The sequence below is a fragment of the Sinocyclocheilus rhinocerous genome, unplaced genomic scaffold (genome assembly GCF_001515625.1).
Source record: "Sinocyclocheilus rhinocerous isolate Xijiao unplaced genomic scaffold, SAMN03320098_v1.1 scaffold789, whole genome shotgun sequence".
NCBI lineage: Eukaryota > Metazoa > Chordata > Actinopteri > Cypriniformes > Cyprinidae > Sinocyclocheilus > Sinocyclocheilus rhinocerous.
This window is the reverse complement of record NW_015667306.1, coordinates 216089-228916: the sequence shown is the minus strand read 5'-3', so window position 1 is coordinate 228916 and position 12828 is coordinate 216089. Positions and strand designations below refer to the sequence as shown.

At 38.6% G+C, this 12828-nt stretch overlaps 1 protein-coding gene across 1 annotated transcript in view; it reads left to right on the top strand.

Annotated features, from left to right (window-relative positions):
* Nucleotides 1-12828, top strand: part of LOC107733739 (eukaryotic translation initiation factor 2-alpha kinase 3-like) — a 37020-nt gene that overhangs the window by 20443 nt on the left and 3749 nt on the right. The window contains exons 2-14 of the mRNA XM_016545503.1: nt 1056-1185; nt 5287-5481; nt 5606-5736; nt 5940-6234; nt 6342-6507; nt 7494-7634; nt 7720-7842; nt 7950-8176; nt 8291-8403; nt 9313-9435; nt 9533-9682; nt 11455-12136; nt 12232-12405. Coding sequence (XP_016400989.1) covers nt 1056-1185; nt 5287-5481; nt 5606-5736; nt 5940-6234; nt 6342-6507; nt 7494-7634; nt 7720-7842; nt 7950-8176; nt 8291-8403; nt 9313-9435; nt 9533-9682; nt 11455-12136; nt 12232-12405 — 2650 coding nt within the window. The remainder of the gene's footprint in view (nt 1-1055; nt 1186-5286; nt 5482-5605; nt 5737-5939; nt 6235-6341; nt 6508-7493; nt 7635-7719; nt 7843-7949; nt 8177-8290; nt 8404-9312; nt 9436-9532; nt 9683-11454; nt 12137-12231; nt 12406-12828) is intronic.

Below are 12828 nucleotides of genomic sequence, written 5' to 3'. Positions count from 1 at the left end.
CGTATCGCGCTGCGTAAACATAAAACCATGTCTGCATTTGTGATCGGAGAAACAACAAACAACAAGCCTACTCTACACTGCTCAAAACTCGCGTTTGAATCATCATTGGCAAATTATTTAAATATAAAAAAACGTACTTACAGGATGTGAGTCCGAAGCGCCAGACTGTCCTTGCAAAGTTGGAACTGAACTCTTAACTTTTATAAAGAATATCTCATTGGATTTGAGACTTTAGTCTTTGCAACTTTACAGATCTTCTTTATGCACCAAGAGCTTGTAACACTCCAAAGAGAAAAGAAAAATTGAAATCGCATCATATGACCCCTTTAAGGGTCAATTTGCACTTGTAATAAATCCAAAATTATCAGCCAAAACTGCTTTCTTAACAGATAATAAACAGTTACTACTTTCAATGATTTTACAACATTCTTGATTAGATTTCAAAATTGTGTAAAATAAGTTATTTTTATTTATATTTTTAATTTTACACCATTAAATTGTATTATGCTTATTTTGGCATTATATTTGCTATTGACCACCATGCACCTAAAATATTGCCAGTGACATTGTAAGAACTTGATTTTTTTTTTTTTTAATGATTTGTTTCTTATGACTATTCTTTTAGTGAGGAAGACTACCTCTTCCTACTTCAGAATGTAGGTATCTTCAATATATAATGTAACCCCACATTAATAGACGCTAATAAAACACTGAAAACACTATTAATTTAATACCAGTTAAATGTAATTTTTAGCTAATTTCAAAATGAACATCAGTTTTATTTCATAGTGTACACAGCTGTAGGATCTCACATAGTATGTGCAATTATTTTATTTTTAGTGTTTTATTTTTTTTTTATTTAGACAAAATTTTATTTTAATATTGGCCATGTATTGTTATTGGTCATAACATTTGTTTTGGCTATAATTCATATACATCCTATAATGTCTCAGTCAAACAAACTTGAAGGTGAAGGAAAATGTCTAGTGTGCAGTATAGAGTGATGGAAACCCTAGTCACTGTTTGTGAACCTGCGTATTTGATGTGTTTGACAGGGTTCTGGTCATCATCAGCACACTGGATGGGAGAATCGCTGCTCTGGATCCTCTAAACCAGGGACGCAAGCAGTGGGACCTGGATGTGGGCTCAGGCTCTCTAGTGTCCTCTAGCCTCAGCAAACCAGAGGTACTGAACGCAGTTTCTCACGACCTTTAAAATACACAAGCTAACAACCATCAGCTGTTTTTTTTTTTTTTTGGTTAGAATTATTAAACACTTTCTTGTAGTATTTTGCATTGATGCAACATAAGAAGGGTTTCTCCCCAAACATGCTCACTGCACATGTTTGTCTGTTGTTCATAAGAGTTTGAGTAAATGTGTGCCTGTGTGTGTGAGTATGTGTGGGAAAAGGTGATGTTTGTTTGAACCTCTTTACCCCAGAAGAGCATGAGACATTGCCCAAAGGAAATTGGATCTGAAACAAGTTACACACACGCGCAGTAAAAAAAAAAAAAAAGATGCTCCTGAGTTCATGTTTTCTTCAGTGCTCATAAAGGAAGTGATAGCCATGCTGGGAGGCCATCAGCTTTTTTTTTTTTTTTTTTTTTTTTGGTTAGAATTATTAAACACTTTCTTGTAGTATTTTGCATTGATGCAACATAAGAAGGGTTTCTCCCCAAACATGCTCACTGCACATGTTTGTCTGTTGTTCATAAGAGTTTGAGTAAATGTGTGCCTGTGTGTGTGAGTATGTGTGGGAAAAGGTGATGTTTGTTTGAACCTCTTTACCCCAGAAGAGCATGAGACATTGCCCAAAGGAAATTGGATCTGAAACAAGTTACACACACGCGCACACACACACAGACACACATAGATCACAGACTTGTACTCTCTAGAGACTGAAGACTAGCCTGGAGGAAGAGCGTTTGGCAGCGATGCACTTTTGCGTCTGTGCGCATGCACACATTTACACAAACACACGGAGAAAACATTGGCGCTGCACTAACAGGCTTATAATTAGATTTTTGTACATTGTTACAGAAGTGCTTGATTAATGCTAAGAATTAGTGGTGTCTAATGATGTCATGATCTGTTTTGACTTTTTTTTCTCCTTTTTTTACTCTGTGTATGTGTGTGTGTATATAGCTTAATGAGCATGTGTGTGAGTGATTGTGTTGACCCCCTGTCTGGTTTCGCGGTAACCTGAAATCCATTGGCTAGAATCTTCCTCTCCCCTCCCCTTTTACCTCTGGGTGCCTAGCAAACAGCCATTCTGATTGGCTCTAGAATAATGGTTTTTGATTTATGAGTAAAGTAAGATCTGTCAAACCGATCTCATGAGAAAACGTAACTATTTTAATAGTTGGCGATTTCATGTGAATTTGTACAGTTTTATTTGTATGAAAAGCAAGCATGAAGGGTCCACCTCAAAGCCTAAATCTCAGTCGGGCGAAAGCAGATCATACAAAAACACACAAATGAGATAATAGAAATTCATTAGCAGTTGCCAACAATTTGGCAAATTGTCAGGAGAGTGTTTAACAACATGTGAAGAACAGACTTTCACGGTTTTCTCTACAACATACTTAACCACAGGCCTTATTTTACTTCTAAATTGAATCGTTCTGAAACCCGTATATTCCAGGTTGGCCTACAAATTGATGTAACAACTGAACGACTTTATTACGTTAGGTAAACTGTAAATATTTTGGGTTGTTGTTTTGCTTGATAGCATGTCATCTGTAGACCTAAGTGTGTTTATTTGATTTTAAACTGTATGTAGGGTGCACTAAAGTGATTTTTGTGCCAGGAAAAGTGTGAAATGATATGTTTTGTGTGTGTGGGAGACAGAGAGATTACCGCCGAACAGGAAAGGGAGAGGGGATTGCGCCTAGCTTGATGTAATGCTTTGTGTCAGACTCAGTGGAGCGCTATCATCTGCGGGAGGTCATTGAGTACAGAGGGATATCCTGCCTACATAGACACACTTCATACTCAAACCTGATGTGATCCCTTAAGACAAGGGCCAGACTGCCTTTGGCTAAATTTCTCAAATTGAATGTGTCAAACAAGATTCCAGAAGTCATTGCCCACAACTGAACTGAGTATTTGATTCATGTTGTGCTGCTATGGGCTTCAGTCTGATAACATGCTTTCTTTGTCCGTATGGTCCCTACTCTTTAATGAACACGATGGCAAAGTAGGAATCATCCAATTTAAAGGAAACTGAAGCCAGCGTTGCTTAGTGTGTTCCAGTATATCTGGGTTTCTGATTACAGTCACTGCAAAAGCTCTCAAATTTCAACCATATTCATGTACATTCAAATATGATGTGGCAAGTTATGGTTGACAATTAAAGAGAGGATATTACAGAAATAACAAAATCTTGATTTGCCCATCAAATTGCCCATCAAAACTTGATTTAATTATTGAGGCCCATCAAAACTACAGCTTCTGTGGCATTTTAAATGATATACATGAGCAGTTGACACCATATTTGCCACTGAAGTGCAAAAAAGAGCTCTGCTAAATATCCCCTGTCAGAGAGCATTTTCAATACCAGGCTACCAGCTTGGTGCTTCAGTCCTCCCTGACATCCAGTGCATGACAATTTGTGCCATGTGTCTTTTTACTGAAGCTTCACATTTGTTTAAATACCAGAGCACACTGACATGAGATACTGTAGAGGTTAAATTACACACTTCGTAAAAAGCAGCTGACCTTTTACATTTACAGCTTGTAGTTAAGAGGTTTAAAAGCTGGTCTTCCTTTCATGTAAGCCATAAAACCTCCTTGTTGTGTAATAAAAATTCATTCTCTGAAAAGTCACTGGAGCCTCCTTATGCATGTATTATTATTTTTATTTTTTTTTATTTGGACACTGGGAGTTTTTGGACACTGGATTTTTTTTTTTAAATGAATGTAAAATGGTATAGTATATTAAAAATAAAGCCATAACAGTAACTTTTAACCAGGTGTGAATGTATGTAGTCAGTTCCTCTCAAGTCCTAGCAGAGTAATCACAGGTGTAGTTCATTAAATTAGCTATCGTCCTCTAACTTTTTTTTGCAGAATGATTTGCTTAAAGTCTGTTTATCTTTCTTTAGAATAAATGTACTGTAAAATAAAATAAATGTGAAATAAATGTAGTTTTTAAAATAAGTTTGTTTTTCTCCAATGCCATGAAATTGAGGTTTTTATTTTATATAACTTTTTTTAAATAATTATATTATTTTAATACATTATCATATAGTTATATTAATTGAGACAAAGCATTACATTTTTTGCTTGCATTCTAGTTTTTAAATAGATGTGTCATTTTGTGTAGCTGACACTGTAGCTATTCAGAAGCACTCTTTTACAGCTAATGGCATTAATGAAGTTCTGGACATTGGCTGGGGTTAAATCCGTGCTCTTCTAATTGATTGGCTTTAATTGTTCATTGATTTTTAGGATGTAGTAGGGCTGAGGATGATTGAAATCTCACCCAAAGTCAAGCTCCTGTAGAGCTCAGACAAATAGAGATCAGACAAATAGATCACATGATGGATTAACACAATGTAGCACAGTGATGAGTCATCATTGCAGCACGCACACACACACAGACTCACTTTAAACCTCTTACCCTCAGTAATGGACATGAAACCACCCACATGTGATGGACAGATGAGCTAATCCCTTCAATTCTCAGCCAATCACAGTGGATGTTTTCGTTCTCCAGGTGCTTGCTTTCTCATGGTGTTTCAACTTCCTATTGGTCCATACCAGTTGTCAAGGTTAGATTTAGCACTACAGGAAGTCAGTGATCTCGCCCCCACCCCCTCCTATTTTCTAATGTGTCTGTTTGAGCTGAGATCACTTTTTGGATTAGGAACAGTATAATATCAATATATACAGCACAATATCCTTATATAATGGCCTTTTCTTTTTTATCAGTGTGTCTGTGCGTGTGTGTGTTCAGGATACTTGTGCCCATTAGTCCCTGTTTATCCTTAAGGATGTGTAGGATTGTGTAACTCATCGGACAACATTAGACCAAGCGCCAAATGTTAATGGCACCCTGTGATAATGCCACGCACAGACTCAAAGCTGATTGGTCAGTCTCAGTTTTGCCTGTCCCCTTGTCTCTATCCATCATGGTCTGCTCAATGTATCCACCCTGCTGCTGCTGATGATCGAAAACGTGAAATATTTCCCAAGATAAAAATCATGTGCCACTTTGACTCATTTACCACAACAATCAGATCAAAAATAATAAGATTCTCATGAACTCTTTCTGTTCTTCAGATTTTTGGGAACAAGATGTTCATTCCCTCTCTGGATGGAGCTCTGTTTCAGTGGAACAGGGACAGGGAGAGTATGGAGGCTGTTCCATTCAGTGTTGAGTCCCTGCTGGACTCCTCGTACCGCATCGGAGAGGACACTGTGATTGTAGGGGGCAAGTCCCTCACCACATATGGCCTTGGCGCATACAGCGGCAAGGTAACTCAAACCCTTTTTTTCAATAGAACAATAAATGATTGATGTGCTGTTGTGGCAGTATGCAAAATCTTTTATCATATAGTATTGGTTGTCCGCTTTAACCTCCCTCTCCTTTTCTCTGTAGTTGAAGTATATTTGTTCAGTAGTGGGCTGCAGTCGGTGGGGAGACGAGGAAGGAGAGCCAGAGGACGTACTGTTATTCCAGAGAACACAGAAAACTGTCAGAGCCGTGAGGCCTCGCAATGGGTTTGAGAAGTAAGAAATACCCACAGGCTCTGTTGAGCGCTTCATGTGACCATGCTTTTGAGTTCACAAATGATACAGAGGTAGATTGGATGCACGATATGCTAGCTTGTATCAGCATCGCATGGTTTGGCAGCTTGATATTGAAAAACAATTGTAGAATAGTAGTCGTCCAGGTAAAATGCCAGTTGTTTTCTGTTTTCTCTCCCTGTTAGATGGAACTTCAGCGTGGGAAACTTTGAGCTAAAATTCATCCCAGAAATTCAGTCCAACATCAACTTTCTGGAGGGGGAGGCATCTAATGGGGAGACGTGGCGAGAGGTCAGACATGAAGCACAACGCGTCATCCAAGAGGAAACCGACGCACAAACCAAAAATCATGCAAATACGCATCCAAACTCGCACACTCGGGTAGAGGGCTTAGACCTGGTCATTAAGGTTTCTGTGCCGGACTGGAAAGTCATGGCCTTCAGCACCAAACCAGAAGGACAGCTGATCTGGGAGCATCAGGTAACACAACTCAACCTGTTTTGTTGCCGTTTGGAGTCTCGGCTGAAACTTGTGATGAACAAATTCACATTTCTCATGATTTCTTCTTTTATTTCCTTTTTGTAAAGTTTTGCACACCCATTGCCTCTGCATGGTTGGTAGGAGGGGGGAAGGTGACACCCATTAGCCTGTTCGATGACAACTCTTATAACTCCCACACTGAGACTGAAGCTCAGGAGGATGATGACATCATGGAGGAGGCCCGCGGGGCCACAGAGTCCAGCGTTTACCTGGGTAACACACACTTGATATTTGTTTTACACACATGAGTGTGTAAGAGAACCTGTTTACATCTGGTATAAAAATTGGTATTGGCTGAACCAGTTAATAGTCAGGTCTAAATACAGGTGTAAACTGTGTCTCAAATGTTTTTGGGATCCCTTCATTCAAGCTACATTTGGAGGTGGTAAATGCTATTGCATCCTGATGCTTCCTGGGCAACAGGGAAGGACCGCGTCCTGACCTGTCAGTCAACCGTTACGATAAAACAAGGGCTATAACTTTGACTTAAAAAAAAAAAAAAGCTGTTTACTCAAAATTTGAAAAGCCAACTTTAAACATAGTTAATACAGTTGCTCAGCTAAAATTAGTATTCTGTTCATTTTACTCATTTTGGGTTCAGTAAGGGTTTTTAATTGAAAACTTTTTTTTTTTTACTTGAGCAAGGATGCATTAAATAGATTATCAGTGACAGTAAAAACATTTTTATTGTTTTAAAATTCATGATAAATGTCATTATTTGAAGTAATGTTCTGCTTTTCTGTTGAAATTTCTGATCATGAAAGATTAGAAAATTAAATATTAAACAGCACAACTGTTTTTTTAACATTGATAACAGTAATAAATGTATCTTAAGCAGCAAATCAGCATATTATAGCATATTATTTCCGAAAGATCATGTGACACTGAAGACGGAAGTAATGGCTGCTGAAAATTCAGCTTTGCTATTACAGGAATAAATACAATTTAAAAATATTTTTAAATAGAACAGTTTTTTTGCAATTGTAATTTACTGTATTTTTGGATTAAATAATGAGATGTGCAGAATAGACTTCTTTCAAAACAAATTAAGTAGGTGGTGTATGCAATCACAAAATCCCGTCACAGGAGATGCATTTAAGACGCATGTAATTCCAGGTGTAAACAGCAGGTCTAAACATCTATTTGAGAAATAGAGACATGTAATGGGAATCTAAAATGTGCTTTCTCTCTCATTAAAGGAATGTTTCAGGGTCAGCTGTATCTCCAGTCCTTTGTGAGAATCTCCGAGAAGTTTCCATCAAAGCCCAAAGCTCTGAATGGTTGGAGCAGTAACAGTGACATGATGCCACCACCTATGGTCAAATGGAAACCCCTCATCCGTGAGTTTATTACACCTCATACAAACAAATATATGTACTAAAGACAGTGTGATGTTGTCAATAACACTTGTCCATTTCCTCCTAGATTCCCCTTCCCGTACTCCAGTCCTGGTGGGCTCTGAGGAGTTTGATAAATGTCTGAATAATGATAAATTCTCTCATGAGGAGTACAGTAATGGAGCTTTGTCAATACTGCAGTACCCGTATGGTAAGAACAACAGTCCTACAGGCCATTTCAACACTTGGTTTGACTGTGAACGTGTGGTTTGAGAGAGAATTTGAACTCCTCACCTTCTTCTCGGTTTCCCAATGCAGATAATGGCTACTACTTTCCATACAGTCCTCGTTACCGCAACCGGCGTGATGAGACGGCAGTGAGTGTTCTGCTGAAGAAAGATGGAGAGGGGTCACAGGTGAGAAGGAAAGACCCTGTGCTGCTTCTGCCGTGGTGGAAAGAGATTCTGGGTACCATCATCTTCTGCATCGCTGCCACCACCTACATTGTCCGCAAGTTCTTCCACCCACCCACAACATATGTCCGGGTAAACAAAAACTCATAATTCCCACAAAACATCATGTTTTTTTATAGTGTCAAAATAATGTCAGTGAAAAGTCATGTTTAATTCAATTCATTCATTTTTAATTCATCTGTGCAGCAACGAAAGGAGTCTGAGACTCAGTGTCAAACTGACAGCAAGTTTGAACTGGACGTTTCAGAACCCAAAGAAGTTGTTGTCACAGAGACACGTCCCTGTGAATATGTCTCTAGGTAAGTGAGCGTGCATTTTGAATTTCATATTTATGTTAATATTGCTTTGGGGTCCATTGTAAGTTTATTAGTGTAGGATGAACAACATTTTTGAAGAACTCTGCATTGTCTGTTCACTGTTTCTGTTTCTGTTCATTAATAGGAGGAGTATATTTATTAATTTTGCCTAAAACTAAAAATGAGAATTAGAGCAATATGCCATATACACACAGGCATGCACACATATAGTATATAACATAATGTATTAGTTTTCCAGGGTTTTTAAGATAGGAGGGCAGCAGCTAATAAACACTACAGCAAACTCACAAAACTAGTAGTAGTTCAAAGAAAAAGTTTTCCGAAATAATGCCTGTTTTCAAACACGACACATTTTCCATTATTTGGACAAATAGGTAGATACTCTCACCACTGGTTGAGCCAGTGTCTAACTCAGTCGGGGTGCTCAAACACATTGTACTTCCATTTGGTGCTTCTAGAAGCAACTTTACCTTTAAATAAAAAGTTACAAATGGCTCTGTCAGAATTACAGTTGGAGTTCCTCTTTTAAATGAGGAAATTCAAACCCATTTCTTAAAATAGTTTACACTTGTTTGCACATGGTACATTGGAGACTTGCAGTTGCTGAATGTGGAATGCACAGATGGCATCGTGATCATATTTTACTTGTAAATTCTCATGGGTAAATGCACAGCTATTATGACTCAAGTGCTCTTGCTGTGCAGTTTATTTGTTGTTTGATTGTTTTCAAGTGGTGTGTTAAATGACTAATTTATACAGTATGTAACTGTTTTAGTAGGCTTCTCTGTTGAGCTGTTGAACACCGCCACACAGCATACAGTGGCGATTCAGATCAGCAGAGCAAAGTCCAAAGGAATATTTTCCTAACTGATTTGTGTTTGTGTATATCAGGTACTTGACAGACTTTGAGCCAGTGCAGTGTTTGGGACGTGGTGGATTTGGTGTTGTGTTTGAGGCACGCAACAAAGTGGACGACTGCAACTATGCCATCAAGAGGATCCGTCTACCCAACAGGTATCAATCAACATAAAACATTAGCGCTCCATAAAAGCCATCATTTGGGATACAGGTGTGTGTATGGTTGTCTTTAATGCTGTGTTTGTGATTATAGGGAATTGGCCCGTGAGAAGGTCATGCGAGAGGTGAAAGCTCTAGCTAAGCTGGAACACCCAGGCATCATCCGTTACTTTAACGCTTGGCAGGAGAGCCCGCCGCAGGGCTGGCAGGAGGACATGGACAAATGCTGGCTCAAAGATGCGAGGTGCGAAAAATGGCCTGGAATGTAAACTTGGTGACTTTTGATGAATTCAGGGTTGTTGCGGTCATGGATAGCCAGAGAATTTTTAAGTCATGGTGATTTCTAGGCCTTTAAAAGTCGTGAAAAAGTTCTCTAGCGAATAAACATTTTTATAGTTGTTCTTAGTTATACAATGTTTTATTGTTATGAATATTTAGAGATGTTGCAATGTCTATTAAATTATTTTTTTAATCATACTAAATACAAAATGGTGTAATTATTAAATATTTTACATTGAATTTAAAATAAAGTCAGATCTGTTGCCTAGCACATTTCTTATAATGTTATTATCAATGTTGCTTAATATTTTTGTTGAAATCCATGATACACTACGATTCAAAAGTTTGAAGTAAGATTTTAATATTTTAAAATCTTCAAAATTTATAAAAAAAAAATAATAATAATTAATACAACGTTTATTCAGGTAGGACGCATTAAATTGATCAAAAGTGACAGTAAAGACGTTTATAATGTTACAAAAGGTTTTTGTTTTTATTTATTTTTAAATGTTCTTTTTAAATTTTTTTAAAAAATTTTTTTAATTCATCACCAAATAGAAAGATGGAGAAAAAATTATGGTAAGACTTTCTATGAAGCCTGTATTTATAATACATTATAAGGGTATTCTCAAGGCATGATAATGAATGCATAATGCATTATAACAAACCTTATAATATGTTGTATCATCTCATAAATAATCATAACAATAATCTTACTACATCTTGTGAGAGGTTAGGAGTGGTTGAGTGTTTCCTGTGAGGTTAATATTAATTTTTTTCTGTGAGCTAGTTTAAGATCAGTTGTAATACTTTCAAATGAAAAAAAAAAAAAGATTTTTTTTTTTTATATTACATTTTATTTTGATGGTCCCCTTAGTCTATTGACTATAAGCAACTTCGCAACTACATGCCAACTAACTGTCATTTAGAGCATTAATAGACTTAGGTTAAGGTTATGGTTGGTAGAATAAGTCTTAGAGTTGAATGTCTGTTGGGGAACCATCAAAATAAAGTGTTTGCAGATATTTAGCAGACATACTTATACTCCAATGGCTGCTAGTTGACATGTAGTTGCAAAGTTAATTATCAACAGTTGTCTAAAGGGTGCCGGCAAAATAACCATACTGATATCACAATAAAAATAGTTCAAAGCAAATGTGAACACATTCATCTGATATCCGATTTGTTGGCTGTTTTAGAAAAAAAAAAAAATTATTATTTGTTATTATTATTATTTATAAGTGGTCTTTGTCTGCTTTAAGTAAAATGAAGTTACTTTACTTAAAGTAGACAGACCACTTTTAGATGTTTTCATGAAGACTTTGTATTTGTCATTCTACAGTAAAAACACTAAGATGCACAGAAGTTATTGTGCAGATCTTAGACAATGGCAAGATATGAGACTTATTGGGAAATATAATTCATTGTAACTTAAGTGGATGCAACATGTTCATTGTGTGTTATAAATCATCATTCTCTTAAATGCTATAACCACAAAAATGTATTATAATACATTAAAACTGTTCTTATGGTAATTTATGAGATGATACAACATATTCTAAGGTTTTTTTATATTGCATTATCCATTCATTATAATGCCTTAAGAATACCCTTATAATGTATTATAAATACGGGCTTCATAGAAAGTGTTACCGAAATGGTTTATTTTTTTATTATCAAATTAAATCTGGTGTATCTTAGTGAAGCAAGGGCATTAACTGTTATTTATTTCTACAGTACCGCTGACTGGCTGCTGAGCTCTCCTGATCACATGGAGGCGTTCTCAGTCAAGGTTCCTGTGGCCACTCCTTCTCCAGTGGACTCCTCATGCATGTGTGCGACTGGTGGGGACATGAGCGTGTGCGTCGGGGATCAAGTGTGTGTGGAGGGCCTGGGGCCGCACAGTATGATGTCAGAGCGTGACAGTCAGGCTGACCCAGACGCTGTCCTGGAGGTCTCAGATTCCCCACACTCCTTTGAGCTCTGCCCTCCCCGCACAGTTACTCACGGCGACTGCACTTCTTCCTCCTTCGATATCGTCTTCGAGGACTCAGGTTGTGAACACCAGGACAATGACAGTGACGGAAGTACACCAGTGCCACCTGCGTGCCTTTCACAGTCTGACCCCAAACCTCAGTGTAGTGTATCAGCGGGACCTCCCGCTTCCTTACCTTCAAGGCCCACCTCTCTGAGCCTGGCCCCCAGCACCCCCTGTCCTGCCACGCGGCCCCCGCTCACACCTAAGGTCTACTTGTACATTCAGATGCAGCTGTGCAGGAAGGAGAACCTAAAGGACTGGATGGCTCAGAGGTGTCTGCCTGAGCTCAGGGAACACACTCAGTGTCTGGACATCTTCTTGCAGATCGCAGAAGCTGTGGATTTCCTGCATAGCAAAGGGCTTATGCACAGAGATCTTAAGGTAGGTGCTGAAAAGGAAACGTACTTGCAGTGAGGGAGTTTTCCAGAGCAAACTGCTCATTCATTTTCTTTTCTTTCTTTCTCTTTTTCTCTCAGCCATCTAATATCTTCTTCACAATGGATGACGTGGTGAAGGTGGGAGACTTTGGACTGGTCACTGCCATGGATCAGGAGGAAGATGACGAGGAGCTGAGTACCCTCACACCAATGCCAGTCTATGCCCGTCACACTGGCCAAGTGGGCACTAAACTCTACATGAGCCCTGAACAGGTCAGTTCCAGTCACTCACTGCACAAACTGCACACAATTGAGTGTGAAAACAGTCCTGGTGTTTAACATAAAACTAGCGAAGGAAAACGATCAAATTGCATGGCAGGAGATAAAAACAGCATAAAGGAGGGATCTGAGAGTCATAAGCTGCGTTTCCACTGTCGGGCCAAAAGCGGGCGTGCTAGTGCGTGCCAGGGCCAGTCGCGTTTCCACTGTCACTTCCGGGGCTTGATCGTGCCTTGTCGGTGCTTCCTCGGGGCCAACGGCCCGGGTTTTTTGACCCGACGAAAACCTTGAGCCAAAGTGGGCCAGCTGGGGCTAGAGGAGTGGTTATGAACAAAGGCGGAGTTTCTCTGCGTCTGGAGAGCACCAGCGCCGTGGATCATTTCATAAAGTTAACAGCTAACACCAGCATTATAAAGA